The sequence below is a fragment of the Falco naumanni genome, chromosome 19 (genome assembly GCF_017639655.2).
Source record: "Falco naumanni isolate bFalNau1 chromosome 19, bFalNau1.pat, whole genome shotgun sequence".
NCBI classification, from domain to species: domain Eukaryota; kingdom Metazoa; phylum Chordata; class Aves; order Falconiformes; family Falconidae; genus Falco; species Falco naumanni.
This window is the reverse complement of record NC_054072.1, coordinates 1,221,450-1,248,678: the sequence shown is the minus strand read 5'-3', so window position 1 is coordinate 1,248,678 and position 27,229 is coordinate 1,221,450. Positions and strand designations below refer to the sequence as shown.

The 27,229-nt window shown below is 56.8% G+C and overlaps 3 protein-coding genes and 1 long non-coding RNA gene across 13 annotated transcripts in view; 3 read left to right on the top strand and 1 right to left on the bottom strand.

The window, feature by feature from the left end:
• SLC4A5 (solute carrier family 4 member 5) overlaps positions 1-6,070 on the top strand; it is a 31,847-nt gene extending 25,777 nt beyond the window's left edge. For 7 of the 8 annotated variants that reach the window (XM_040618006.1, XM_040618008.1, XM_040618012.1 and 4 more), the window contains 7 exons: positions 2,363-2,541; positions 2,642-2,714; positions 2,870-2,938; positions 3,195-3,368; positions 3,510-3,671; positions 5,015-5,082; positions 5,597-6,070. In XM_040618006.1, coding sequence (XP_040473940.1) covers positions 2,363-2,541; positions 2,642-2,714; positions 2,870-2,938; positions 3,195-3,368; positions 3,510-3,671; positions 5,015-5,082; positions 5,597-5,762 — 891 coding nt within the window. In that variant the 3' untranslated portion in view covers positions 5,763-6,070. Of the gene's footprint in view, positions 1-2,362; positions 2,542-2,641; positions 2,715-2,869; positions 2,939-3,194; positions 3,369-3,509; positions 3,672-4,212; positions 4,295-5,014; positions 5,083-5,596 lie in introns of all 8 variants that reach the window. The other variant, XM_040618013.1, reaches the window with a different exon arrangement.
• Positions 6,071-6,074: 4 nt separating this feature from the next.
• On the top strand, positions 6,075-8,998 carry LOC121099280. Its single transcript, XR_005831441.1, has 2 exons — positions 6,075-8,165; positions 8,784-8,998. It is a non-coding gene; the product is annotated as an uncharacterized LOC121099280 (long non-coding RNA).
• Positions 8,480-16,566, bottom strand: MTHFD2 (methylenetetrahydrofolate dehydrogenase (NADP+ dependent) 2, methenyltetrahydrofolate cyclohydrolase). 2 transcript variants are annotated; one of them, XM_040618028.1, is made up of 8 exons: positions 16,426-16,566; positions 13,926-14,110; positions 12,936-13,058; positions 12,291-12,443; positions 12,099-12,206; positions 11,637-11,729; positions 10,165-10,290; positions 8,480-9,350 (listed from the first exon to the last, which is right to left on the bottom strand). In XM_040618028.1, the coding sequence occupies exons 1-8, from the start codon at positions 16,509-16,511 to the stop codon at positions 9,211-9,213; spliced, it is 1,014 nt and encodes a 337-aa protein (XP_040473962.1). In that variant the 5' UTR covers positions 16,512-16,566; the 3' UTR covers positions 8,480-9,210. The 2 variants fall into 2 exon arrangements, with proteins under 2 accessions (XP_040473962.1, XP_040473963.1); XM_040618029.1 differs by lacking the exon at positions 16,426-16,566 and adding an exon at positions 14,521-15,024.
• Positions 16,567-17,920: 1,354 nt separating this feature from the next.
• On the top strand, positions 17,921-26,590 carry MOB1A (MOB kinase activator 1A). Of its 2 annotated transcripts, none has more exons than XM_040618031.1 (6): positions 17,921-18,017; positions 22,033-22,199; positions 23,176-23,269; positions 25,040-25,173; positions 25,276-25,439; positions 25,963-26,590. In XM_040618031.1, the coding sequence occupies exons 1-6, from the start codon at positions 18,007-18,009 to the stop codon at positions 26,038-26,040; spliced, it is 648 nt and encodes a 215-aa protein (XP_040473965.1). In that variant the 5' UTR covers positions 17,921-18,006; the 3' UTR covers positions 26,041-26,590. The 2 variants fall into 2 exon arrangements, with proteins under 2 accessions (XP_040473965.1, XP_040473964.1); XM_040618030.1 differs by lacking the exon at positions 17,921-18,017 and adding an exon at positions 19,511-19,635.
• Positions 26,591-27,229: the final 639 nt, after the last annotated feature.

Genomic DNA, 27,229 nt, shown 5'->3' with positions numbered 1-27,229 from the left:
TGCTTCAGGGTGATGTGGGGTGATGCAGCACGACAATGTAGGGTGCATGAGGGTGATGCAGGGAGCTTCAGGATGATGTGGGGTGGTGCAGGGTGCAGCATGGCAATGTGGGGTGATGCAGGGTGCAGCCTGGCAACGTAGGGTGCATGAAGGTGATGCAAGGAGCTTCAGGATGATGTGGGTTGATACAGGGTGATGCAAGGTGCAGCATGGCAATGTGGGATACATCAGGGTGATGCAGGGTGCAGTGTAGCAATGTGGGGTGATGCAGGGTGCAGTGTGGCAACATGGGGTGCATGGGGGTGATGGGAGGTGCTTCAGGATCAAGTGCACCCCCAGTCAGTTTGCAGATGACACTGAGCTTGGGGGGAGCATTGATCCGTTTGAGGACAGGGGGCTCTGCAGGGGGGTCTGGGTCAGTGGGGTCTATGGGCTGAGGCCACTGGATGAGGTTCAACAGGGCTCAGTGCTGGGCCCTGCACTGGGGTCACAGCGACCCCCCGCAGCTCTGGGGCTGGGGGCAGGGGGCTGGGGAGCTGCCTGGTGGGGAAGGACCTGGGGGTGCTGGCTGATGGCCAGCTGGACACGAGCCAGCAGTGTGCCCAGGTGGCCAGCAGCATCCTGGCTGTGTCAGGAACAGCGTGGCCAGCAGGACCGGGGCAGTGACCGTCCCCCAGTACCTGGCACTGGTGTGGCCGCCCCTCGAATCCTGGGTTCAGGTTTGGGCTCCGCACCAAGACACGGAGGTGCTGGAGCGCGGCCAGAGCCGGGCAGCGGCGCTGGGGCAGGGGCTGGAGCACCAGCCTGATGGGGGGCGGCTGGGGGGGGTCAGCCTGGGGAAAAGGGGGCTCAGGGGGGACCTTCTCGCTCCCTACAGCTCCCTGAAAGGGGGGTGGAGGCAGGGGGGGGTCGGTCTCTGCTCCCAGGTTACAAGTGGAAGGATGAGGAGGCGGCCCCATGTTGTGCCAGGGGAGGTTCAGGCTGGATGTCGGGAACAATTCCTGCCCCACAGGGTTGTCCGGCACCGGGACGGGCTGCCCAGGGACGTGGTGGAGTCACCACCCCTGGAGGTGTCCGAAAGCCGTGTCGATGTGGCGCCTGGGGACGTGGGTTAGTGGTGGCCGTGGCAGCGCTGGGCTAACGGTGGGACTCGATGGTCTTAAAGGTCCTTCCCAACCTCAACGATTCTATTCTAGGATGATGTGGGGTGATGTGGGGTGCATCATGGCATTGTGGGGTGCATGAGGGGGATGCAGGGTGTATGAGAGTGATGTAGGGTGCTTCAGGGGGATGCAGGGTGCACCGTGGCAACGTGGGGTGCATCAGCACAATGCGGGGTGCCCTGCAGCAATGATGGGGGATGCAGGGTGCACTGTGGGGGATGCAGGGTGCACCAGGGCAATGTGGGGCACATCGGGGTGATGCGGGGTGCTCTGCAGTGATACAGGGTGTTTCAGGATGATGTGGGGTGAACCGCAGCAATGTTGGGGTGCGTCAGGGTGATGTGGGGTGCTGTGGGATGATGTGGGGCGATGCAAGGTGCACCATGGTGATGGGGGTGCAGTGTGGTGATGCAGGGTGCACCAGGGCAATGTGGGGTGCTTTGGGATGATGTGGGGTGATGCAGGGTGCACCGGGGCAATGTGGGGCGCATCAGGGTGATGTGGGGTGCCCTGCAGCGATACAGGGTGTTTCAGGATGATCAGGGTGATGTGGGGTGCACCATGGCAATGTGGGGTCCACCAGTGCGATGTGGGGTGCACCGCAGCAATGATGTGTGTGCCAGGGTGTTGCAGGGTGCAATGTGATGTGGGGTGCACCCTGGCAATGTTGGGGCACATCGGGGTGATATGGGGTGCTTTGGGGTGATGTGGGGTGATGCAGGGTGCACCATGGTGATAGGGGGTGCAGTGTGGTGATGCAGAGTGCACCAGGGTGATGTGGGGTGCTTGGGGTTGATGTGGGGCGCACCGCAGCAATGATGGGTGCACCAGGGTGATGTGGGGTGCAGTGTGGTGATGTGGGGCACATCAGGGTGATGTGGGGTGCTTTGGGTTGATGTGGGGCGCACTATGGCAATGCGGGGCACACCGGCAGCAATGATGGGTGTACCGGGGTGACGTGGGGTGCATCAGGGTGACGTGGGGTACATCAGGGTGATGCAGGGCGCACCGCAGCAGCGATGGGTGTACCGGGGTGATGTGGGGTGCATCGGGGTGATGCAGGGTGCACCGTGGCGATGCGCGATGCTGCAGGGGGTGCGTGGGGCTGGGGGAAGCCCCACCTTGCTGGGTGACTACAGGAACCGCATGGTGAGCTGCGTTGCCCCCCCCCCCCCCCCCCCCCGGGCTCTGTGTTGCAGAAAGCAGCGGGTTACCACCTGGATCTGTTCTGGGTGGGCATCCTCATGGCCGTCTGCTCCTTCATGGGGCTGCCCTGGTACGTGGCAGCCACCGTCATCTCCATCGCCCACATCGACAGCTTGAAGATGGAGACGGAGACCAGTGCCCCAGGGGAGCAGCCCCAGTTCCTGGGGGTCAGGTGAGGAAGGCTCGGCCGCGCTTTTCCTCGGGGTGGGGAATCCAGACGCAGCAGCAGGTCCAGCCGGCACGGCCTCATCCTGCTTCTCTCATCGTTCCAGGGAGCAGAGGGTGACGGGCATCATCGTCTTTGTGCTGACGGGGATTTCTGTCTTCCTGGCCCCTATCCTGAAGGTAGAACGTTCCTGTTGCTCCATCCCTGCTCCTTCCCCGCAGATGTTTGGGGACATGGGACTGAAACGCTGGGTTTCCCACCCCCACCATGGTCCCCAGCATTGATCCCCATCCCCTTCCTTGGGGTAAGCACTGTGGTTTTTCCATGTCCCCAGTACATCCCCATGCCGGTGCTGTACGGCGTCTTTCTGTACATGGGTGTCGCGTCGCTGAACGGCATCCAGGTAAGTGCTCCCCCTCCTCCTCCTCAGTGGCCATGAAGGGGTCCTACACAGGGGCAAAAAGGGGGATTTTGACCCCCAAATTTGCATGCGTCCAGTATTTCCAGCTGCATGGAACAGCAGATATCCAACCCCCTTCGAGCAACATCAAAAAAGCCTCAAATTCCCCGTTTTGGGGAGTAAAAGAGTGTTTATCTGGGCATCCCGGGAGCCTGGGGAATGAGGCCGAAGGCTAACGCCAGCCTTCATCCCACCGCAGTTCTGGGACCGCTGCAAGCTCTTCCTCATGCCGGCCAAGCACCAGCCCGACTACGTCTTCCTCCGGCACGTGCCGCTGCGCCGCATCCACCTCTTCACGCTGGTGCAGATCGTCTGCCTGGCCGTCCTCTGGATCCTCAAATCCACTGTGGCCGCCATCATCTTCCCCGTCATGGTGAGGCCACCCCCCTGCAGCCTCGTTTAGATGATTTTTTTGGAGATTTAAGGGAATTTTGGCTTGGTCCCGTGGTGGTCCCCGTGTCTCCTGAGGAAAGATGCTCTTGCAGATCCGGCTCTTGCATCTCTCCCCTCCCAGATTTTAGCCCTGATCCTGGTGAGGCGGCTGCTGGATTTTGTCTTCTCCCAACACGACCTGGCCTGGATTGACAACATCATCCCCGAGAAGGAGAAGAAGAAAGAGGATGACAAGAAGAAAAAGAAAAAAGGCAACAAAGGAGACAGCAGCAGCGATGAGGAGGTGGGTGCAGGGTGGGGGGTGGGGCTCCCATGGACGGCGGGGGCATCCGGACCGGCTGGGGAGGGAAAGATCCCACCGAAACCTCCAGGTCGCTGGGTTTGGGATGAAGATCGTTTGATGAAGTTGGATCGTTGGGATGAAGATCCCATTTGGTTCGTGGCGGTGTTTCACTGCATTTATGGGACAGGCTGATTGAGGGGCTTTAAGTGACGGCTGGGGCCAGCTGGAGGCGCCAGGGAATGTCCCACCTGTCCTGAAAGCTGGCAAATTGTGGCCAAAAAAAAGAAATTATTAAGGAGAAGAGCGAAAATCCCATGGCTGAGGGTGCAGCACCCATTGTACCGTGGCAAAGCATCGTTAACCTGTGCAACCCCCTGCTGCAGGGCCAGAAGGGCTGAGAGTTTTGGGAAGAGGAAGGCAAACCCTCCTCCTCCTCCTCACGCACCCACCCTGGAGGTTTTGGGTCCCTTTGAGTGCTCCAGGTGGTCTTGGAGCCCACCGAGGCGCTGCCTTCACCGAATTTCCCCACTTTCTTCTCCAGTTCCCACCTCCCTCAGTCATTAAGATCCCCATGGAGCCCCTGCCATCGCAGCCCCGAAACGGGGGTCCCCATTGCCTCAGCCGTAAGTAAAAAGCTCAGGAGCCTCTCTCGCATTCCCTACCGCTTCCTAACCCCCCCGTGACGGGATCCGCTCGACCCCCCACGGCACTAACCCCGCTGAAAGACGCAGCCTGGATCCATCCTGCCCAAGCCAAGCGGGGAGGAGGGTCCGCTGCATTTAAAGCAGGTTTGAGAGGATGCAGTGGGCTCAGCACTGCTAATAATTCAATATCCCAGGTGGCTGGGAAGCCAGGACTCTCCTGAGTCCCCCCCCTAAGCTGATACTGATGGTGATTTTTAAAAAATACTGATATTTGGGAAGGTTTTGAGCTTGTGGCAGCGGTATCCTGGCTGCAAAAGAGCAGCTGGGTTCGGTTTGGTTCAGCCTGCCTGAAGCATCATACATGAGCTGGTGCAAAGCCAGCCACGACCAAAAAAAAATGCAAAATAAACCCGGGTGAGTTTGTTCCAGCTTGGCACCAGGTTGCATCATGACGCCAACAAGCTTTAACGTGATAATTCATTGATTCTGTCCTCAAGCTGCAGCTAGCAGGGGCTGGTAGGGCCTTTCATTTTCTATCATCACCCCCAAAATCAGCATTTCCCAGGAGCTTCTCTCCTCCTGCTGCCTGGAGGATGCTGGACCCGGTGGCAGGTTGGAGGGGAGGGCATGAATGGATTTTTTTTTTGGGGGGGGTCTCCTTCCTCACTCGGGAAGCATCTCACCTCCGTGTCCCCCCAGGAAAGAGGTCCTCCACCTGGAGCTTTGCGTTCTGATACCTCCCCGAACGGTTCAGACCTGGATCGCAGGTAAACGACACCGAACGGGCTCCCCCATCCCCAGGGCACGTGTTGGGAGACATTTCTCAGGGTCACCAGCTGATGCTCCTGGCTGAGCATCGCTCGCTCGAGCCAGTTCCCGTCATCCTTGGGCAGGGCTGAAATATCTGAGTGTATTTTGGCAGCATCCCTCTCTATTTTGGGGGGGGGGTTGTTTGCTGGCCCCAGCTATCGGGTCATCAGAGCGTGGTTAGGTGCAAGAGGGTTTAAAGCAATAAAAACACCGCCGGGCAACAGCCACAGGGATTTTTAGGGTTGGGATGTACATCTGAATCCTGAAAGCTTGGGATTCTTCTCCACCTGCAGCAGCGAATCCCATGGATTGTACATAGCAAAGGCAAAATATCATAGATTTAGGAATTTTTACTGGTGGTGGCATCATCCGGAGCCTGTTGCCGGGGGTGCTGGCGTGGTTTTGGGATGGTTTTGGGATGCAGGTGCCCGTGCCTGGATACTCACTTCCCCATCTCTTCCTCCTCCTCAGTATTACGCTTCACCTGAAGATTTCGTGCCCATCGTCTCCCGCATTTAACTACTCCCGAAACCCCCTCTGCGCCGTGCCCCAGGTGAAGATCGAGATGGAGTCGGACTACGAGGACACCGACACTGAGAAACCACCTCGGGACATGGGCAGTGAGACCACGCTATAGTCCTGCGCAGAGCTTCCTCTGCCGTTTATATATATATATCGATATTTAGATATTCATATATATATATAAAGCAAATTGGGTTTATTTTCGTATGTGAGGCGGAGGAGACCGGTGGCCCCAGGAGTCTGTTGCTCGGGTAGTTTTTAGTGTCACGAGTCAAACGCGTTGTTGAGTTTCCTCCCTTTCTGCTGGGCTGGTGGCAAAATGGGGCTGAAAAGGTGAAATTGGCGATTTTGGCCCCCGCGAGCCCCAGAGCTGCTGCTGGGTGGAGAAGCTGGAGGTGGTCGGGGCTGTGGGAGCAACAGGGATGGGGAGGGGGGACTGTGTCGGGGCGATGTTTTTAGGGGGGGGTTGGGGTGGGGAGGGGGTTTGCGTGGCTGAGAAGGAAGGGGGAGCGCGCATCCTTGTTTCCCAGTCCCTGGAATGGCAACGTGGCTCTTGGGGAGTCTTGTTTTCTGAAGGGATTTGTGGTGGTGGTCCCGAGCCACGGCAACGGGGGGCCCTTTTGGCAGCAGCATCCCAGGCGTGGCGGCAGGGATGCAGGAGGGACCCGCCGGGGGCCGGGGGCGGGGGTGGGACCCGGCTCTGCTGCCCCGAGGGGTGCGGAGGAGAGGATGAGGAGGGACGGCAGGGATGCAGAGCAGCTGATGCCCTGGGAAGGGAAGCTCGGCTTTAAGGTTGTTGCTGCTTGAGGGCAACCAGAGCTGGGCTGCAGAGGGCGGGCAGGGCGGGAACGGGACCTGGGCTTCTGCAGGGAATCGGGAATGGTTTCCGCAGGGAACCGGGAATGGTTTCCACAGGGAATCAGGAATGGTTTCCGCAGGGAATCGGGAATGGTTTCCACAGGGAACCGGGAATGGTTTCCGCAGGCAGCGGGGCACGGTTTCCACTGGGAAATGGGAACGATGGCTGCAGCAAAGCCGTTCGGTCGCCCATCGCCATGTCCTCACCCGCAGCTCTCCCAGCACCACCGCTGGCCCTGGGGTCGGCACCAGCCCCCTCTCTCCCCCCAGATGCCGGAGGAGCCCCCTCTGCCTGCCCAGCCCCCGACGAAGGGCTTTGCTCCCGCTTTAGCTCCTCAACCCTCATTACTCGCCCGTGGTGGCTCCTCACGGGGAGGGCAGAGCTTGCCCCCCGCCACGTACCCACCCCGGCTCTCAGGCTCGGCCCCAGCAGCTCCCGCTCAGGTCTCCATCAGCATCCCGGCTCCCCAGAGGGCTCTTCCCACCGCCGCTGCCTCCGGCTCGGGAGGGAAGGGAAGGGAAGGGAGCGGGTTGGGAGCCAACGCCGGCACCCAGCTGGGCTTGGTGCTGCCCAGCTCTCACCGCCTGTTTTTCCAGCAGTGCCGGGGCCTTTAAAATGTTTTGGTTTTTTTTTTCCTTCCACGGGCTTTTTACTTATATTTGCTAGATGGAGATTCTTTAATTCTTCTCCCTTTGAAACCCTCATAGATGCATTCCTTATTCTTTCCTCTCTTTTTCAAACCTCACAGAGCTCAAAACCCTTTCCCCGAGCAGAAGCCGCCTACCTGCCGTACGGGGGGTTTCTGGGACACCAGTTAAATATTGCAACTGGTCTGAACCTTGGCATGGGACAGATCCCAGTTCTCTGTAAATAGTCGAGTCCAACGAAGACTTGAAGGCAATTTCCTATTTATAGCTGATTTTTTTTTTCTGGTTCAGGTACGCCTCCTGGGGAAACGGGGTGAGATTAACGCAGCATTAACTCCCGTCCCCACTTAAGCGAGAGCCACGTAGCTTGACGTTAACATTAAGAACTATTTCAACTCAAACGCATCGTGTCTGTTTTGTAGCATTTTGTACCGATCTCCTGTGTGGTAGCTGAAGCGTGGTACAGGTAGGCTTATGATTTTAATCAAACAGGTTAATTTGCTTTATCCAGTACATCAGCTCTGCTGCGCAACGCCCCCAGAAAGGCTTTGCAGACTCTGGGTTGATGTTTCATAGAGCAGAGCTGAAGCCACTCTAGCATCCAGCTTGTTTTGACTAAATTTGTCCATTTTGCAAGGTTCACACGTGGTTTATACTTTTTTTTTTTGTATCTGAAAACAGTGGAGCATCTCAGATTTGCCACCTCCATTGCGGTACCACTTTAACCATTTTGTATTTATCGGTGATACAACCCAATAAACCTTGTTTCAATGAGTCTCAGCTCTTAGTGTGTTTCTGGTGCAGAGTCCTCAAACCTCAGCTTTCCTGCCCGTGTGTTCAGTCTTTTTATAAGCAACAGCCCTTTAGTGTCACAACAAGCCTTTCCTGCTCCCAGAAAGGTGGGATCAGCCTTTCCAGGGATTATGTGGAGAGGAAGGACTCGCCTCGCTGCCCACAAACACCACTGGGGTCTTAAGTTCTTCCATCCTGGCCAAGGCATCGCAACCTTCAGGTAAGGTTAATGTTCAGTGGATAATTAGAGCTCACAGATATAAGCTTAGTCCTCTAATGAGTTTATTGTCAGATGAATGGAGCTAGGAAACAGTCAGGAAGCTGGTGAGGTTTTGTTCAGGCATGACTGTGAGATGATGAAGATGCTGATGCTCAGCTCCTGGCTGAGCCTGGGGAGAAAGCCAGACCTAACCCTGCGCTGCAGGGGCAAAAGGGCGCTCACACAGCCAGGGCTTTAATAAACAAGTGCTGGGGCAGCTCTCCTTTTCTGGGAGAAGCAAAAGACTTAGTAATAATTTTAGAATGCAAGCAGGGTTGGGTTTTGTGTGTCTTTTCATCCTTTATTTAGAGTTAGCCTGCATTATTCACTACATACTTGCACGCTTTACAATACAGTCCAGGAACCCTCCCTTGTACCCAGCACAGACACCAACAGCCCTCCCCTCTTGTTCTTTGGTTAGGAAAAAAGGCTTTTAAAAAAGTTACCATCCAAATAGTGAAAAAAACCAACCCCAAAAGGCTTAGCTGCACACCAGAACATGTAACAGATCTGTCACTGCCCAGAACCTCACACAGGCTGAGAAGAGACATATGGCTTTTTTTTTTTTTTTCCTTCAAGTAACTTCTACAGAAGAGCTTAACTCAAACCAAACAGCCAGCACTGACCAGAGGACTGCAGTGCAGGCAGACTGAGCATTGCTGAGAACAGAACCACGAAGGCCATTGCTTTTGCACTGCTGGGATCGCCAACGCCACACGGAGCTCCCAGGACCAGGATCCCAACCGCTGCCTCCTCCCTGCAAGGGCAGGCGGCCGAGAAGAGCCAGCTTAAACGAAAAGCAGCTTTGCTAGCACGAGTAGGCCAGGAGTGTAGGTGCTTACACGTTAGTACAACTAATGTGCATATGCTTCAGCTTCCCGTAAATACCTGCGACTTCAGAATAGGCAATTCCACTTCCCATACAATAAATAGAAATATTGCATTTTCTATCGGCCTGTTTGGGAATCTGTTTGGAATGTTGTTTTCAGTGCTAGGGAGTCCCACGTTAAGCAGTTAATGCTTGCAGCTCTTTGGGTTTCAAGACCTTCTTGGCAGCAATGATGGTGTTCTTCATCAGCATGGCAACCGTCATGGGCCCAACTCCCCCAGGGACCGGAGTGATGTAGCTGGCTTTCTTCTTCACCCCTGCGGGAGGGAAAGCTCAAGTTTAGCATCCGAGTCCTCTTTCCATCGCTTGCCAAGCTGGCTGGCTAGGAAGAAGCCACAACCAATCTAACTTGGCTCCAATTCCTTCGGGATTGCCAGCTAAGGAAGAGTGGATTCCCAAGGTGGACTGTTTTCCCCACCTCGTTAGCCAGGGCAGGATGGAGCACACCCAAGTCCATCCACCCCCGCTACTGAGCAAGCCGAACTGCAAAGCCCGAGTTGGGGGAAAAGCTGAAAGCAAGCTCCAGCATCTGGATTTCTAGAACAGAAGTGCCAAACCCAAGACTCGATGTGGTCTTCACGCCCACCCTTGAGGGCAGCCTCAATAAACACTAACGATGTGAACATGCACCCTCTCTCTTTCTTCCAGGAGGAGGTTCTGGTGTCTTCCACCAGGCACCCAGCAGCGCAGAGCCCCCCCAGCAGCCCATCTGGGCATCGCTGCAGCGGAGCTGTGAGCAAGGCCAGCGAGTAGCAAGCCAGAAGGTAAGTTTTGCCTGTTTTTATTTAAAAGCAGCGGTACGAGCAATGGACTGGAGCTACGAGGCAAAGCCACCTCACCGCTTCGGCTCAGGATGAGTCTCCTCTGCCTGGCAGCACCCAGCTTCCTCATGGCATACTACAGGGAGGAGGCTGCACCCTTGCATACGGTACAATATTGGATGCACCAAGCAAGAGAACACAAGCAAAAGTCCACACCTGCTCAGCTGCACGAACCGGGGCCTCCTCCCCCCTTTCTCAGCACAGCTGGATGTTTCCTGCTACAGAAGCCGGGCGCGGAGCCTTCCCGTACCTTCAAAATCCACATCCCCGACCAGCCGCAGCTTGGCGGTGACAGGATCCTGCACTCTCGTTATTCCCACATCAATCACCGCAGCTCCTTCTTTGATCATGTCAGCTGTGATCAGGTTGGGTATGCCTGCAAGAAAACAGCACCAGATGCTCAGGGCGGTGCAGAACAGCCCCCACGTTGTGTTTCCACCCACCTGGGCCTTCCTGCCCCACAGAACAGTTGGACTCGAGCTTGAGGGTCTTTCCTAAGTGACCCTATGGAACGCAGACCTACCCACCATGGTACAATCCAGCAAATCAGAGTGGTTTACCAATCGCCCCCGAGCGTAAAGAACTGGAATCCACCCCCAGGGAGCTGCTGGGACCGCAGCATCCTCTCCAAGCTGGAACTTTACTGCATTTCAAGTCTGCGGTTGTTCACGCAGCTCCAGCAACATTTTTGCACCCATGCTACGTCAGCGAGCTGGAGCAGCGTCTGAGAGCACCACAACCCATCCAAGACCACCACAACCCATCCGAAACCACCACGAGCCAGCTCAGCAGAGGCCCTGGCTTCACCCAGGGGCTGTCAAACCCCCAGCAGGGCAGGGAGAGGGGGAGGGGGAGCAGCAGCAGCAGCTTGTGGTGGCTGAGCCCCCCTCCCAGGGTGGGGTGTGTTTGTCTGGTTCTGCCAGATCCTGTGGCCTCAGTTGACCCAGGGAGGAACTCCTTCCCCCCCTCCCCCTTAGTTAACCCTTTCACGCAAGCCTTCCTCTGCTCTGCCCACCACCTTTGGCGACTCATCTGACCCACCAGCAGCACTTCTGCCGTCGTCACGCACGCTGTCACCTTCACCACCGCTTCCAATCCTTCCAGCCCCTTGTCTCTTCACACCCAATTTCCAACCCAATTTTCTCTCCTCCCGCCACACAGGCTCACACCCTGCTTCTGCTGCCAGACAGACACCCCAAGTCAGCTCAGCACCTCTAACGATGATCTACCTCCGTGCCAAGGATACAACCTGGAGAGGATTACACCTCCGAGTGACCCGAGGGTGGCACTGCAGCTGTCCCCCAGCATTTTGACCACCTCTAGGTAAGCAGATGGCTTTTTTTTTCTCCTCCTCACATAAATACAGAGCTGTCTGTGTGCACAACGGGGCCTGTCTATAGCTGTTCTCCAGATCCAACCACGTGCCCACTGGCACAGCCAGCCCTCCTGCCAGATGTTATTTTACATTTCAAAGGTTTCCTTTGCTAGGAAGGGCAAGTCTGTGGCTCCGATGCTTAATTGCATGATAAATTGCCTGGCTCAAACAGCCCCTCGCCCACCATCCCAAGCCCTCACCTACAGCAGGTCTTGTCAGCCACCAGAGCTGCTTTAGATAAGGCACCAGGGCATTTGATGCCAGCGGTGTTGCCTCCTACGCGCAAGGATTGCCCCACGCAAACACCACGCCAGCACCTTGCCCACGCGAGTGGAGCCGGGTCCTACCTGCTGCCGCTACCACAATATCAGCGCGGATCGTGTGTTGCTTCAGCTGCTCCTTGGGAGTGTAGCGGTGGGATATTGTCACTGTGGCATCACCTACAAGAGGGGGAGGCGGAGCTTTTTAACTCACATTACCCAAACCGAGCCGCTTCTCCAAGTCTTCCCCCCTCTGGACCACCCATGTATTTATCAGAGCCCGATGACAAACCCCAGGGAGCAGCCCACGGAGTCAGAGGAGGGGATCTGGTACGGAAAAGGACAAGGACTCACTGAACAAGGCTCCAAAATGCTACAAGACAGACTTAAAGCGTGGAGTTAACTCCTCAACCTTGACCTGAGCCCACGGGGTGGGCCAGAGTTCCCGAGGCGCTCCCAGGACGGCTGTAGGAGCCTGAAGAGGCCAGCAGGACAGGCAGAGGGTTTCCTTCTGCATCTGCCCAGGCTCCGAGACCACCAAGCTCCTACCTCCCGGCCGCTCGTGCCTGCCGTCCGTATGCAGCAGCATGGCGATGGGCATGCCCACGTTCTTCGACCTGCCAGCCACCACCACATTCTTCCCCAGCGTCGGGATGCCTGCAGAGGCCAAGATGGGGATCTCTTCAAACAGACACGAGCTGGGGTTACGGCAGACAGCAGCCAAACACTGCAGCAGCTTACCTGTTCTCTTAATGATCTCCCACACTCCCCACGGGGTAGCCGGCAGCATGGAGTCCTGGTCAAGGCACATGCGCCCCACGTTGATCACGTGAAAGCCATCAACATCTTTGTCGGGAGTCACAGCGTTGCAAATCCTGCGCTCGTCGATATGTTCTGGAGGAGAGCAGAGAGCTTTAACCCCAAGGATCAGCCAAAAAACCCCTAATCTCTGCAGTCAGCCAGAGCCCCGACCTGCTGCACCAGCCCCTTGCGGAGTTTGGAGGCTTCAAGCTACTCAAGACGTCTAAGCAAGGTCAAGGCTAACAGCTCCCAGCAAGAGGGGACTGGAACTGCTTTGGGACCACGTTGCTAATGCCGAGAGGGTATTTTTAGGCAGCTTCAAGTGTCACAACCCAGTTCAATCCTCTAGCTCTGGAAGCTGATACTCTCCACACAAGAATAGATTTCGGTGACCCACCCCTCCAGCAACTTAACTCCCACAGGCAGCTGGGTGATGGAGTAGCTGCATCATCCTCAAGCTGCATGGTGGCAGGATGCCACCTCTGGTGTCAGAGGACAGCCCCTGTGCTGCTCCTCTCCTCTGGCACATACAAACCCACAGAAAGTTTACGTACAAGTGAAACGGATGGAAATCTAGCTACTCACCGGGTAAAGGAAGCTGTACCAGCAGGGCATCCACATTGGCATCGTTATTGAGTTTGCTGATCAGATCCAGGAGCTCCTCTTCAGTGATAGAGGCCGGCCTGAGGATGGTTTCACTGCTGATTCCTGCGCAACCATCGAAAGCGCCGCGTTAGAGCCACGTCTGCGCAAGCAGGACAGCAGTTTCCTTAATCCGTGCGGATTTAAGCTGTCCTGTTTCATTGCTCTGCCAGATCTGACAGGCACACACCAAGGATTGTGTGTTTTGTGCAACAACGAGCACCTCCCAGGCAGGAGACCCTCGCAAGTCTTGCGAGTGATGGTTCAGGACCATTAGCATCGGTCTAATGACCTATTTGAATGCCAAGACCCTCCACATGCAGGGAGGGCTTAGAGAAAGCCAACCAAGGCATGCTACAATGAAGATGCAACGGCCCATCCTGCGGTCCCTTCCTGACACAGAAAGAAGGGGATGTCAGCCAAAAAAAAAAAAAAAAAAATCAGGCATCAGGAGCACAGAACGGAATGAAAATTAAACCCTTTATTGCCCCTAACCCCTTTCAGCACATTTCCTCCAGAAGCATACTTGGCTGAACACCAAGCAGGACCTCAGCTTGCAAGACTGGCAGAAGTCGGAGGTGGCTGAATGATGGCTCCATCTCAGACAGTCGAGGAAAAAAGGAAATCAGAGCCCTGTCTGTGCTGTACCTGGCCCTAGGAAGCCTGAAAATGCCAACTACAGAGCTTGACGTTTGCCCTGAAGGGTTCAAATGGCACAAAGCACGTGTCAGCCACATCTGTGAACTACAACCCCAGCGCAGCGATGAAGGCAGCCAAAACGCCGCGGCAAACATGAACTGCCACGCAGCTGAGGTGAGAAGCTGCCAGACAGATGCATCCCAGCCAGCTTCCCCCGGCACGGAGGACTCCAAACTCAGGGAAGATAAACCAGCCACTCGCTGCGCTTTCCTGGAGCGGAGCACAAAGACATACCAACATCGGCAGCTGCTTTGGTTTTGTTCAGTACGTAGGAGTGACTCGCTGGGTTTTCACCGACAAGAACGACACTGAGGTGGGGTCTCTTGTTTCCAGCCGCTACCCACTGCTCGACCTCGTGACGGGCTTCCTGCCTGATCTGCCGGGCCAGCTTCTTGCCAGAAATCACCACCGCATCGTTTCTGCAACAGATCAAGTGTTACCAGTCAGCATCATGAGGACCATCAAATCCAAACTCTGTGCAATGCAGACCAGGAAAAAAAAAAAAAAAAGATGCCAACCACAAGCCAGGGTGGAAAAGGCTCTTTTACTGGAGCTCTTACAAGCTTATTGCACTTTTATGCAAATCACGTTAAGCAGCATATTTCAGTCTTCATTTACTGCCCAAAGCCAGGATCAGCAAGTGAGACTGCTGGAGAGCCCAAATTATTTGCGCAGCCTGAGAAAAGCATACACACGATTCTTCTCTGCAGGGCATAGTCTCCGTGTTTCTCGTTTGCCTGGCACGCGTTTCAAGCCTTAGCTCCCATTTTTAGGAAGGCAGTCACCCATCCCTGAGGAAGGCACGATCGCTTCGCTAAAAAGGACTTACATGAAGTACAACTCGCGGAGCTTCCACCACCAGAGGTCTATCGAGTAATTCTGGCTGGCTGGACGTGGCGCAGGAGGCATGGCGTGCCACGCTTCCGCACCCAGCGCTGCTCCTCAACATCCTCATCCCCTAAAAACCCCTCGGCGAGACCGCTGGCCCATCAAGCACAGCACAAGCCGATCTCGTGCCTTCCCCTGCTCAAGTAATCGCTGCCACCGCTACGGGCCTAGCTCCAGGCTGTTGAAGCTGGGCTGGGGGTACGGGGTGTCACCTTCCCCCGACAGGCTCCAACATCCAGCTGGAGCAGGAAGGACTGTTCATCAATCCAGCTCCTCGCGTGCATTTCTAGTCTAAATCGGTAACGGGATGAGCCAGTCCCTGCCAAATTCATTCCAAGCAACTGGATACCCTGCAGCAGTATATAGAAAGACTGGCGTGACCCGCAGCGAGCTGGGAGGCCACGGCTGCCCGCACCGCTGACGCTGGGTTTTCTCCCTCCAGGTTATCACTGTACCCCTTTCAACACTGTTCTCGTTCACCGGTGCCTTTGTGAGAGGATTCACTTCCAGACCTGACCGCAGCGCTGAAGCCTTGCCATGCCACCTGGCTGTCCAACCAGCGCCTCAAGCCCCCGGCCCAGTTATTCCCACCTCTTGGCTGGAACAGGCAAAGCTGTTCCCTACAGCGTTCCTGTCATTTATGATGTTTTCCCCAAATATTTCCAAAGCAGTCACGAACACGACTCCACAAGCCACTCAACTTGCCCCAGGAATCCAGGGGACAATTGGCCCACAGGAGAAAGCCCGAATGCCAGCTCCCCCCACCCCATCCCAGCAGAAGAAGCTGAACCGCTGCGGTTTCTCCGGAAAACTCCATCAGCTGCCTCAAGGAGAGACCTTCTCATACCAGGACCCACGCTGAGCCCAGCACTGCTGTCTTCTGACCTTCTCTAGGTCCCATCCTGATCCTGGAGCTCCAGGGCCAGCTGCCAACTGGGAAGAGCCACCGTGAGAACCGCTCCGGACACGCCGGCACGGGGCAGCTGCAAGGTACCATCCCAGGGAGGGAATGGAAAAAGGAAAAGAGGGAAAGCCTTTTGCACGGGTACTTAGATGCTGAGGATCTTTTGCGCTTTCTTAATCCCTGCCCTATTCAAATACATAGGTTTTTCCTCGTTTACTGGGAATTAAGTGGTACTTCATCCCGAAGAGCAACCACCCCAGGGAAACCTATTTAACAGCAACTGGGAAAACCCCAGCCCAGCGGCTCCCCAGTTCTTATCGTAGCTTCCCAGTTGAATTCCCATCCATCTGCTTAGATGTAAAAGAAATTGTGCCAAGCACCTGGCCAGCTGGGAAAAGGGGAATTCATCAAGCTGGAGACCCCCCCCAATGCCCAGATCCTGCCTGAACCTTCCCCCTCGGTGGGGCTGGGGTGCCCAGCCTGGGCCCCGGGGGGGGGGCGGGAAGCAGCACCAGCCCCCCGGGAGCTGCAGGGAAGCGGTGGGATGAGCAGGGAGGGCAGAGGAGGCCAGCGGGCGCCCCGTCCGGGGGATGCTGGGGGGGCTTCGGCCCCTTACACCGCTCCAGCCCCGCGGAGCCTGCGGGCCGGCCCCCAGAGCCCCCCCCCCCAGGGTGCGGGCAGGGCCGGGGCCCCCCTGCCCGGGCGGGGGGAGCCCAGCGCACCCCACGCAAGGCGGGAGCGGGATTTCATCAGCCTGCACCGCCCGGGATGGCCGCTGGGGGCCGCCCCGCTCAGCCCGGCACCGCAGCGCCGGGCCCCTGCCCAGGGGGTGCGGGGGGTCCGGGCCGGCCGCCCCCTCCTCAACCCATCCCGCGGCCGGGCGGAGGGGCCGGGCGGGCCCTGCTGCCCCCGCCTGCGGCCCCCGCCCTGGCCGGGCCGTACCTGGGTGCGCTGAGGTGCAGGCGGCGGCCGCGGGGGCGCAGCGCGGCGCAGCCGAGAGCGCGGAGCGGGCAGAGCGCGGTTGCCATGGCAGCGGCGGCTGTAGCGACGGTCACCTGGCAGGAGGCGGCACTGCGGGAGGCCGCTCCGCCCGCCGCCTTATATAGCGCGGAGGGTCCGGTCCCTCCCCTCCTGGCGGCCGGCGGCAGCCAATCGCCGCGGCGAGCGGCGCGGAGGGCAGAATTGAATGGTGGAGTGGAGAAAGGAGGCGGGGCGTGGCGGGCGGTCTTCGGCTGCGATTGGGGTAGGAGAGGCGCTCGGGAGAGGGTGTGGGCGGTGCGGAGAGAGAGGAGGGCGGTGATAGGTGGAGATGGGCGGGGCTTCGCCTCCCTAATTGGGCACGGCGGCGCTCATTGGCTGGGGTGAGGTCGGGGTTAGGGCTGGGGGTCAGGGCTGGGGGTCAAGTTTAAGGCTGCGGTTTGGGTGGGGGTTGGGCTGGTATTGGAGCTAAAAAGGACAATGGGATGGGGCTGGGATTGGGGCTAAGGGAGAATGGGAGCGGGGCATGTATTGAGGCTAAGAGGGGGAATGGGATCGGGGCTGGGATCGAGGCTAAGAGGGAGAATGGGATAGGGGCGTGGATTGGGGCTGGGATTGGTGTTAGAGCTGGTGTCAGGGCTGGGATTGGAGTTAGGGCTAAATGTGGGTCTGGGATTGGGATGAGATTAGATGTAGGACTGTGAGTACATCTGAAACTGGGCTGCTGTTCGGGTTAGGCTTAGGCTTGGGTTTGGGACTGGGCAGACGCACACCAGGATGGGTAGTTTTGTGGCAAAATAAAGGGAAGATTTTCACTGCGGGTTGTTGCTGGTATCGTCCCACCCCTCCTTGGGCAGTGCAAAACCTGGGGGTTAGGGTGGAATTAGGGCTGAGAGAGGGAATGGGATTGGGGCTGGGATTGATGCTAGAGCTGGAGTTAGGGCTGGGATTGGAGTTAGGGCTAAATATGGGGCTGGGATCAGGGCTTGAGCCAGGCTTGAGCCTGCGATGTAGTTAAATATGGGATTCAGGTTGGGGCTAGAGTTTGAGTCTGGGATTGGGATGAGATTAAACACAGCACCGGGGTTAGGGTTAATTTTAAACTTGGTTTGGGGAGTAAGCTAACGTGCACAGGACAGGCAATTTAGCTGCTACAAAAATAGGGAAGATTTTCACTGCAGGATGTCGCTGCTACCATCCCACCCCATCTCGAGCATCACAAAACCTGGGGTAAACCGGCCGCTCCCAGCTAGGAGCAATCCCAGCACGGCAGGGCAAGAATCCAATCCCACACCTCCGCAGGCTCTCCATCAGCATCCATCGATGATGAGAGGGAGCCGTCACTCACCATTTGTGTTTCTCCACCATTTCTGGCCATGCTCTCCATGGGTGGAAAAATTAAACGCTCTTGTCCCAAACTAAATGCCGTCAATATATTTTTTAACAGATCCCACGTGGCATCGGGCAGCTCACGGCAATGGGTCGGGTCTGGACAGGCGTAAACGATGCTCCCTGGTATCGCGGAGAAGGAAGCAAGAAACCTGCATGGAGAAGAGGTACAAGGAGAGTCTCTAAATCGTCAGGAGCCTGCACTAAGCGAGATGAGCCACCTCCCACACCTTTATTTTCCTTAGCTTTTCCGTACATACCCTTTGGGCAGCCTTGGAGGTTTATCCCGAGGTCATTGAGGTGCTCAGTAAAGCCTGGAGAGGTTTTTATGGCTCCCTGAGCATTCAGGGAATACCGAGGATCACCAGCCATGGTCCCACCAGAGCCAGCCCCACACTATGCCGCCTGTGAGAGCTGCCGGAGCTGGCCTGGCCACCAGCAAAAATAACCTCACAGCATTTATTTTAGTTTTTAACTTGTTTATAGTAGCCGTGGTCACTCCCTGGATTTAAAAGTAATTTTTTAGGTCGATAACAGCAGCTCTGTGCTAAGACGTAGGTTAGAGGAGTTGTGTATCTGCAAAAAAGAGGTAAAAAGCTGCAGAAATCAGCTCTGGGAAAAAGGTTTGACAAACTTGAGGATGTCTAGGGGGAATTTCAGCTTCTGAAGTTGGTCCCTACCGACAGCTTCGCAGGTAGCAGCCAGGGGCTCCGGGGCTGGGGGGATGTACGGGCCCAACCCAGTGTGGCACTGAAGAAGAGATGCTGGGAGAAGATGGTGGGGGTTATCAGGGAGGGTTGAAGGGGGGTGGGGAAGAGCATGTGAGTTGCAGAGGGGACCCTGCTGGGGGAAGAACTATGGTAGGGGGCTGCCCAGGCCCACAGGAAGGGGGCTCTGGGGGTTCCCAGGCCCCTGGAGAGGAGCTTTAAGAGTGCCCAGGCCCATGGGGGGTGTCCAAGACCATGGGGGTGCTCTGGGGTGCCCAGACCCATGAGGGGTGCCCAGGCCCATGGGAGAAGGCTCTTGGGGTGCTGAGGTCCTTGGAGAGGAGCTTCAGGGATTCCCAGGCCCATGGCGGGGGGCTGTGCTGGTGCCCAGGCCCACTGGGGGTACTAAGGGCCAGGGCAGGGGGGCTCTGGGAGTTCCCAGGTCTCTGGAGAGGAGTTTTAGGGGTGCCCAGGCCCCTAGGGGGTACCCAGGCCCATGGGGGGTACCAAAGTCTATGGGGGTCTCTGGGGGTTCCCAGGCCCCCGGAGAGGAGATCTGGGGGTTCCCAGGCTCCTGGAGAGCAACTTTGGGGGTGCCCAGGCCCCGAGAGAGGTGCTTTAGGGGTGCCCAGGCCCATGGGGGCTACTGAGGCCTATAGGGGTCTCTGGGGGTGCCCAGGCCCATGGGTGGTGCCCAGGCCCGTGGGGGCTACTGAGGCCTACAGGGGTCTCTGGGGGTGCCCAGGCCCCTGGAGAGGTGCTTTAGGGGTGCCCAGGCCCGTGGGGGGCGCCGAAGCCGGCACAGACCCACGTGGACATCAGCGCGTGTGGCTGTTGCCATGGTGATGGCGCCGAGCGAGGCCCCGCCCCTTTCCCCGAGGCCCCGCCCCTTTCCCGAGGCCCCGCCCCTTTCCCCGAGGCCCCGCCTTCTGCAGCAAACCCTGCCCTCCGCGGAACTCTCGCGAGAGCCGGCGGCGGCGGGGCGGGGCCCGCAGGGAGCTGGGGCCGCGCGCGAGCAGCCGGCGGCGCCCCCGTCCCCTCAGCCCGGCCCGGCGCCCCTCGCCATGAGCTTCCTCTTGTGAGTGCCCGGCCCGGGGGGGCTCCGAGGGCAGGGGGGGCTGCGGGAGGCTGCGAGGGCCTTTGGGGGGAAGGAGGAAGGGGAGTCTTTTGGGGAGGTGCTGCATGAGAGGCTTTGGCGGGGAAGGCCTCTGAGGGATGGCGTCTGTGAGGGGCTTTGGGGGGGTTGTGAGGAGATTTGGGGGGGGGAGGGCAGTTGGAGTTGGTCTGTGAGAGGTGCTGAGCGGGGGGGAAGCGCTTGGGGGTGGTCTTGAAGGTTGGGACTGGAGGGGGAGGAAGGCTTTTGCGGGGGTTCCTGCGGCAGGGGATGCTGAGGGAGGCCTTGGGGGGGGCTGGTGGGTTCGGGAGTTTGGTGTTGGGTTTGGGGGCGTCCTGGGCCTTGAGGGAGGCTTTTGGGGTCCAGGGGATGAGGAGGGCCTTGCGGTGACACACGGGAGGTTTTAGAGGGAGCCCTGGGTGGCTTTGGACAGAGGCCCTGGGGGTCGGGGGGGGGGGGGGGGGTTGAGGGGGGTCCCTGGACCTGTATGGAGGGGGGAAGGCTTTGAAAAGAGTCCTTGGGGATGCATGAGGAGGGACCGAGGAAGACTTTGGGAGGAAGGCCTGGTGGGGCACGGGGAGGAGCGTGGTTCTGTGGAGGAAGCCCGGGGTGTGATGTTTTTGGGGGAGGCAGGCAGGGTGGGAGAGGGGTGCCTTGCAGGGGTCGGGCTGTGGAGGGGGGCTGGCAGCCGGAAAGGGCTGGCACCCCCAGGTTGGGTGGGTGCTGTGGAAGGCTATTGGGGGCTGATTTGGGGGGGGGGGGGTGAGGGGATGGAAAGCCTTTTGGGGGGGCAGTCTTAGAGGGCAGGCTCTGGGGAAGGGTTCTCTTGTGAGGGTTAATCCTTTCCAGGTGGGGAGACTTTGAGGGGTTGGTCTTCCAGGGGAATTTGGGGAGGCCCTGAAGGGTGGGGGTGCTTGCAGGGATGTTCTGCTTTAGTGGCAGATATGGGGAGGGGGGCTTTGGGGGTGTGGGGCTTCCACCTGGGTGGACTTTGAGGACATGGGGTTTCCACCTGGGTGGGCTTTAGGTGGGCCTTATCCTGCATCTGTGGACAAGCTCCGGTGCCTTGCCAAGGGTGCTGGCTGGTGCTTGTGTGAGGGGCTGCCCTCTGAGGTGGGGCAGGCCTGATTTGCAGGGGAAACGCTGTTAATTTGGTAGACCCGCAGGTATGTGGTGTAGAAAATGCATCTTTAACACGCTGCAGGGGATGGGCTGTTGCATACCTGTGTCATAGATGTGAAGATTTGTAAAGCGTGAGAGGGCTTCTGGCTCTTAAGGCCCGGTAGGTTCTGTGGACGAGGACTGGAGGCGTTTTGTGGCACCAGAAAGGGCTGGGGAGCCTCTCCCTAGGGCTGACGATGTGCTGGGTCTGCCTTTTGGGACCTTCCGCCTAGGGTCAGCAACGCACCGGGGCTGCGTTTTGGCTGTAGCGGGAGGCAGCGGCTTGGTTTAAGAGTGAGCTGGATCTGAAGGTCTTTCATTTCCGCACCAAGCGTTGCGCATAAACAAGAGTGTGCAAAGCCGTCGGGTTGCAGCAGGAAGCTGCCGCGAGGTGTGTGTCACCCCAGCGCGTCCGGTTGTGTGCAACGGGGCCGGGATGCCGCCAGCGCCAAGCAGCACACGCCGGACAAGCCCGTTTTCCCCAAGCTTTGGCCCTGGCCATCCTGCTCATCCTCGCTCAGGAGCAGAGAGCTGGCGGGGGCTGAAAGTTAACATTTTGAGGTTGAGACGTAGCGAAATTCATGCAGGTTTTGGCAGCGTTGGGCTGTCTGGGGAGAGGCTGCGGTGCTGGTGGCCCCGTCGGAGGGATGGGGGGAGTTTGGCCAGGGGCTGTGCGATGGCTTGGCTGCTGAGCGCAGCTGTCGGTGCAGCACAGTAAGGGAAGATTACGGTGGCGATTTGCATTTCAGGGCTGGAATCTATTAAGTTGCTATTTTTAGCAAGCTGTTTCCTACGGTGTGTTTGAGCGCTCGGCATCTAATATGTGCCGCTGTCAGACTGACCTAGTGGCAGTCAGCCGGTCGTTTCGTTCCCTGGCAGAGTTACGTGGGCTTTCCTTTCTGCAATCGAAAGCAACTGTTGCTTGATGAGTCTTTGGGCCTTTGCGTAGGATGTTTGATTTTTTTTTTTTAAAAAAAAAGGGCAGGTGAAAGGGGGAGGTGTGCAGGGAGTTTTTTTTGTGACACCGACTGAAACACCGTGGCTTGCACGTAGGATCTGTTCCCCCGACGGCAGGGGAGACGGGGAAGGGCCGGTGTCACCCCGATTAAAAGTGCTGTATGCCAAGGGGTAACAGGGGAAGTATTTCTGGGAAGGGAACGCTGCTAAAGGACTAACTGGAAATGTTTTCTCTCGTGTCAGTGGGAGTCGATCTTCGAAAACATTCAAACCAAAGAAGAATATTCCCGAAGGCTCCCATCAGTATGAACTCTTGAAACATGCAGAAGCGACTCTGGGGAGCGGTAACCTTAGACAAGCGGTTATGTTGCCGGAGGGAGAGGACCTTAATGAGTGGATCGCAGTTAACAGTAAGCCCTGTGAAAGAGGGACCCACCCAAGCATGGAGGTGGAGTGGAAAAACTGAAAATCTCTGGGTTTTATCCTGATAAAGAACCTCAAAATTCCCCAAATGAAATTCTTACCCCAGGCATGCTCTATTTAGGTAACTGAATTGAGATAAAGGGAAAGTAAGCGGCGTGACGTGCCGACGGTGGTCAGGCCCCGCACCAGAGGGGCGTTGCGCTCCAGAAGCGAGAAACGAACCTGTGCCATTGTGGTTTTGGGGTGGGTTTTTTGACTTCAGACTTGCAAAATTATTAGTTCTGTGAATGGTTGGGTTTGTACCGGGGAGTAAGCCCCAGGTGTCGATACTTGGTTAGCACTGTCGGCTGCAAAAACGGTGGCAGCAAACAGTCCAGGGAAAAAGCAGAATGCTTTTCTCCGTTGAACCCTACGTTTGTGGAGGTTTTTTTGGTTCTATTTTCATTTTATTATTGCTGCGTGCAGAGCTGAAAAAGCCAAATACTGCAAATTTATTTTGCTTTTAGCACTTGCTCTCCCTGGCCTTGAACTTCATTCCTTTGAAGACTGGAGGAGGAAAAAGTAGTTTTGAGCGATGGAAGGCAGTGAGTTAGGGGTTCAACCTAAGGAAGGTGTCTCCAGTATTATCAAAATCAATCAGGTTTTTGAGGTGTGTTTTTAAAGGTGCCTGGAACCTAAAGCAGTCATTTCCAAGGTACGGGAGGCTAATGGAGTTTCGTGCTGTACAAATTGGTTAGAGGCGGTAGCCAGACGGTGGAAAAATTGACAGAGCAATCCGAATTCCTAGATGATCAAAATGTTTTGTCCATGTGTTGTACAGAAGCGGGGGGGGAGAGTTTTGTGGGACGTTCATCCCCACAACGGTGATCCTCGGAGGCTGCGTCGGCTGAATGAGAGCACACCGGTGCTCCGGTCCGCTTTGTGTTTGCATTTTTGAGTAAACTGGCTGCGTTTCCTTTCCAGCGGTGGATTTCTTCAACCAAATCAACATGCTGTACGGGACCATCACGGAGTTCTGCACGGAGGTGAGCTGTCCGGTCATGTCCGCAGGACCAAGGTACGGAGTTTACCGCGGGCTGTGGCCGCAATTCCTACGCGGGGAAGTACGCGAGTGTGCAGGTTGCTCAAGTGTGTGTAGAAAGACTCCAGAAAGAGGCTGGGACGTGTCCGGATCAGGTTGAGGCGCAGCATCATGCTCCCAGGTGTCATTTACACACACATGAAGCCACACAGTCTTGTCAGAGAGGCTGTGTGGCGTCGGTAGCTGTCCTTTGGTCTGTCCGTTGAACGTCTGTCCAGGGTAAGCACAACTGGGGATCTCTTTTCCCCCTGTCGATCGGGTTTGGAAAGATGTGATGTTGAAATGGTTTGTTTTAAAGAAAAGGAGAGATCTAACCTGACTGGAAGTGTCTGGTCTTGCTGTCGGAGTCTCATAGTAACCTCTACGATGTGCTGCCTTGCAGAGCCAGTGTTCTAAGAGGCTGTAGCGGGGTTTTTCTAAGCACGAGTGGTTCTAAAGCTGCTGCTGCCAGCGTGGGGTGTGAGACGGTGCACGCTCGGGTTGGTTTACGGTGCGTGCGACGGGGTGAAGAGAGCAGCCCAGCACTGCTGTTGTTGTGGAGAGTTCAAGCTGGGAAGGGAACCTCATGCTTATCAAGACTGGTAGGTGCAGGAGGGAACGGCTAAGCATCTTTGGGGTCCTGTGATCCCTACGCCTCATCGAGGCTGGTATTGTCTAAAATGTTAACACTTATCCCAGTGCAGAAAAGAGCATGGGGGAGTGCGTGTCGTCCCAAGGCGCTTTTAGGGGCTGGTGTCCCTTGATTCGTGCTGGCACCCAGGCGAGAAGCGTGGGCGGTGGGCTTTGGGGGGCACATTTAGCTGGCTGACGTGCAACTACTTTGTAGAGGAAGGTCGGAGCAGCGCAGGCTCCGTTGTTTTTAGGAGGTGCGAATACCTGCAGGGAGAAGACTTAGTAGGCGTTGGTTCTGTGCTTGTGTGTTTTGCCGAGGGGAAGCTACAGCAGGGTATCTCGCTCGTACGGTTGCTCGAGGTTCTTGGGGCAGCAGCGTGACGTCTGGCTGGTGGGCAGTATTTTTAGGGTGCTGTGTAACATCCTGCCTCACTTTTCTACTCAGAAGTATCTGGATTGCAAGTTCTCATTTCTATATTCGGGGACGTTTCCTGTAACGACTTCCTGTTTAAATGGCACTGTTGTGACCTACGACAAGTGAAAACAGAGGCGACAGCCAAAAAGGAGGGGGGGGGGATGTTCCTCTGCTTTTTAAGGGTTTTTGCAAAAGATCTCAGAGAAAGCAGGTTGCATTGTCATGTGGCATGACAGTCCACGTCCGCCTGGTTCGGAGGAGCCGTGGGATCGATGAGCACACGTGTCGATTTGACCTGGTGGCTTCCAAGAGCCTTTGGCTAACGGGCAGCCCCGGGGACGGCCTCTCAGAGAAGTTGGCCGTCTTGGGGAGAGGGAGTGTCAGATTCCCGGAGACTGTCAGAAAGCCAAAGGTGAATTAACTGGGCTGGTGGGCGATGGCCCAGACGCTTCCTCTTTGGCCAGGTTTTGTCTCATTTTAAGGAAATGTTGATGTCAGAGGAGGTTGCCACAAAGTGGCTGAAGTTCTGTTTTGAGGGTCAAACGCTGCCTCTTGTTTCTTTGGGCTTGGGGAAACTTGATAAAGCTAAACGTTGCTCTTGTTGCTTTGAGGAGTCCGAGTGTCTGGGATCCTCTGAGATAAGCGGGAAGCCACGGTGCCTGAAAATGCAGTTTTTCCTCAGGGAGCCAAGAATTTATTTCCCTTCCCTCTCCCCACAGGTACGAGTACCACTGGGCGGACGGCACCAACATAAAGAAGCCGATCAAGTGCTCGGCTCCGAAGTACATCGATTACTTGATGACGTGGGTGCAGGACCAGCTGGATGACGAAACGCTCTTCCCTTCGAAGATCGGTAAGCGTGACAGAGCGGGCCTCTCGTATGGGACCGAGATGTCTCGCTTCGGTATTTCCCATGGAACTGAAGGACTCGTCCGTGGGGGTTGGTGCATTGCAGGCGTCCCTTTTCCCAAGAACTTCATGTCGGTGGCCAAGACGATCCTGAAGAGGCTGTTCCGCGTCTACGCCCACATCTACCACCAGCACTTCGATTCTGTCATGCGGCTCCAGGAGGAGGCCCACCTCAACACTTCCTTCAAGCACTTTATCTTCTTTGTGCAGGCAAGTTGCAAAGCGGCGGCCTCTGGGGTTTCTTCTTCCCCGTTTGCTTTTAAAGGGAGCTGGACTTTAGGCGCCACCTCGCTCTTTGAAGATCTACAGCTGTGGCGTGCGCCGGAAGATACGCTCAGCTCACACCCTGCGTACTGTGCAGATCATGCAGCTGCAGCGCTGTGGGTTTGGTTTTTTGGTGGTTTGTTGCTTTGGGTTTTTTTTTTCTCTTTTCAGGAAGCGTGGCCAAAGTCAGCTGTAAATGCTCAAATTTCCCTCAGTTTTAGCTATCGGCCTGCAGCTAAAGAAACCGGGCTTGGGGTTTTTTCCCCCCTCACCAGTATTTTAACAGCCTGTTCGGTGACTGCACGTGTGACTTGAGCAGCACAGCAGAAAAAGTGGTGTTGCCCTGAAATGCTTGAATTTCTCGGGGCGAGGCAGCTGCAACCCCCAACACGCGTGCGGTGGCCGGACGTGTTTCCCTCAGAGCTGACTGGCACCTTTAGTTTTCGTGTTGCTTTTTTCCCCCTGCCAGGAATTCAACTTGATCGACAGGCGGGAGTTGGCGCCTCTGCAGGAACTGATTGAGAAGCTGGGCTCCAAGGACAGATAAAAACTTTCCCCGGAGGACCCTTTGGCTGCTCCTTTCCGCTTTGTACGCCAGCCACTTCTACGCTTCACCTTCTGCGATGCAAGCTGTCCTCCGAGGCCGAGCATCATTTCTACTCTGCAGCAGCGACAGCCTGCGTTGTTTTAAAACTTGCTGGCTGTGATGTGCCCCGCGTAGTCCGCTTCATTTTCTAGGCGACACGCAAGAACCACAGTCTGGTTGAAGACGGGACTTGGTTTTGTTCCCCGCAGGCATGGGGTGAAGTTCCGAGTGCCGCACGGCTGCTTTCTATTCCCAGAGGCAAAGTTTGTTTTCCCTCTGGCCCCCACACCACAGTGCTCGGCCTGTGAGCAGCGCAGCTCTGCTTATTTTTGGATAAAAGAGGTGCACTTTGGCCCAGAGCCTTAAGCTCTCCTCTGGCAGGGGGAGGAAAAAAAAGTGCCTGGCCCGAGGGGAGCCTGTCCCTGGGCTGAGAAGAGCAGCTCGCTCTCCGGTGTTCCCAGGGGCATCAGCAGTGGGTGGCCTGGCAATAAAATAAAACTTTTCTCTTCCAGCCGAAGGGGAGCTGTCTCTTCTTCTCCCCCTGCCTCCCCCTTGTGCAGACCCCGCCTCCCCCAGCCCTGCACAGGTACCTTAATTGAAAACGCAGCACTGGGGGGGGAGGCAAGAGCATCTTTATTGCAGGGTCAGGACACGAGGGTCAAGGCTTGGGTGTGGAGGTGAAGATGCGCAGTCCATGCATGCTCTTGATCTCCTCACTCAGTGCCTGCAACAGACAAGCACCGGCACGGAGGGGTTGGGGAGCCCTGCGCACCCCCCAAATGGCTGATTGAGCTACAGCTGCACTATTCAAATTCCCACAGCGCGCACACACGCCACAGAAAGCTGGAGCTGCAGCTCCAAAGTGATGCAGCACCTTGTTCCAGCGCTCGGTGTGTGCACGCAGCGCAGCGAGCCCAGGTTAGCCCTGCAGTGCCTGGTGGTGTTTATTTTTGGGGAGGAGAGGAAGGGCAGGCTGAGACACACCGTGCCCGCAGGCCATGGCAAAAGGCCCAGCTGGGAGTGCTGCACACCCACCCCCCAAAGGAATGGCTGCGCTGTTGATTTTGGGGGGGGGGGGGGAAGGGCAGGTTTGCTGTCAGCATGCACACACACCCCGATTCCCTCACAGCACTTGGTGGGTGTGCACGCA

What these genes read in the sequence shown, in the direction of transcription:
- MTHFD2 (XM_040618028.1), bottom strand. Translation starts at nt 16,511, where the DNA reads ATGGCAACCGCGCTCTGCCCGCTCCGCGCTCTCGGCTGCGCCGCGCTG. An exon ending in CTGCACCTCAGCGCACCCAG is followed by an intron (nt 14,111 to 16,425) that starts GTACGGCCCGGC and finishes GATCTGTTGCAG; the next exon opens with AAACGATGCGGTGGTGATTT. An exon ending in TATTGTGGTAGCGGCAGCAG is followed by an intron (nt 10,291 to 11,636) that starts GTAGGACCCGGC and finishes GTTTTCTTGCAG; the next exon opens with GCATACCCAACCTGATCACA.
- MOB1A (XM_040618030.1), top strand. An exon ending in TGAGTGGATCGCAGTTAACA is followed by an intron (nt 22,200 to 23,175) that starts GTAAGCCCTGTG and finishes TTTCCTTTCCAG; the next exon opens with CGGTGGATTTCTTCAACCAA. An exon ending in GCTCTTCCCTTCGAAGATCG is followed by an intron (nt 25,174 to 25,275) that starts GTAAGCGTGACA and finishes GGTGCATTGCAG; the next exon opens with GCGTCCCTTTTCCCAAGAAC.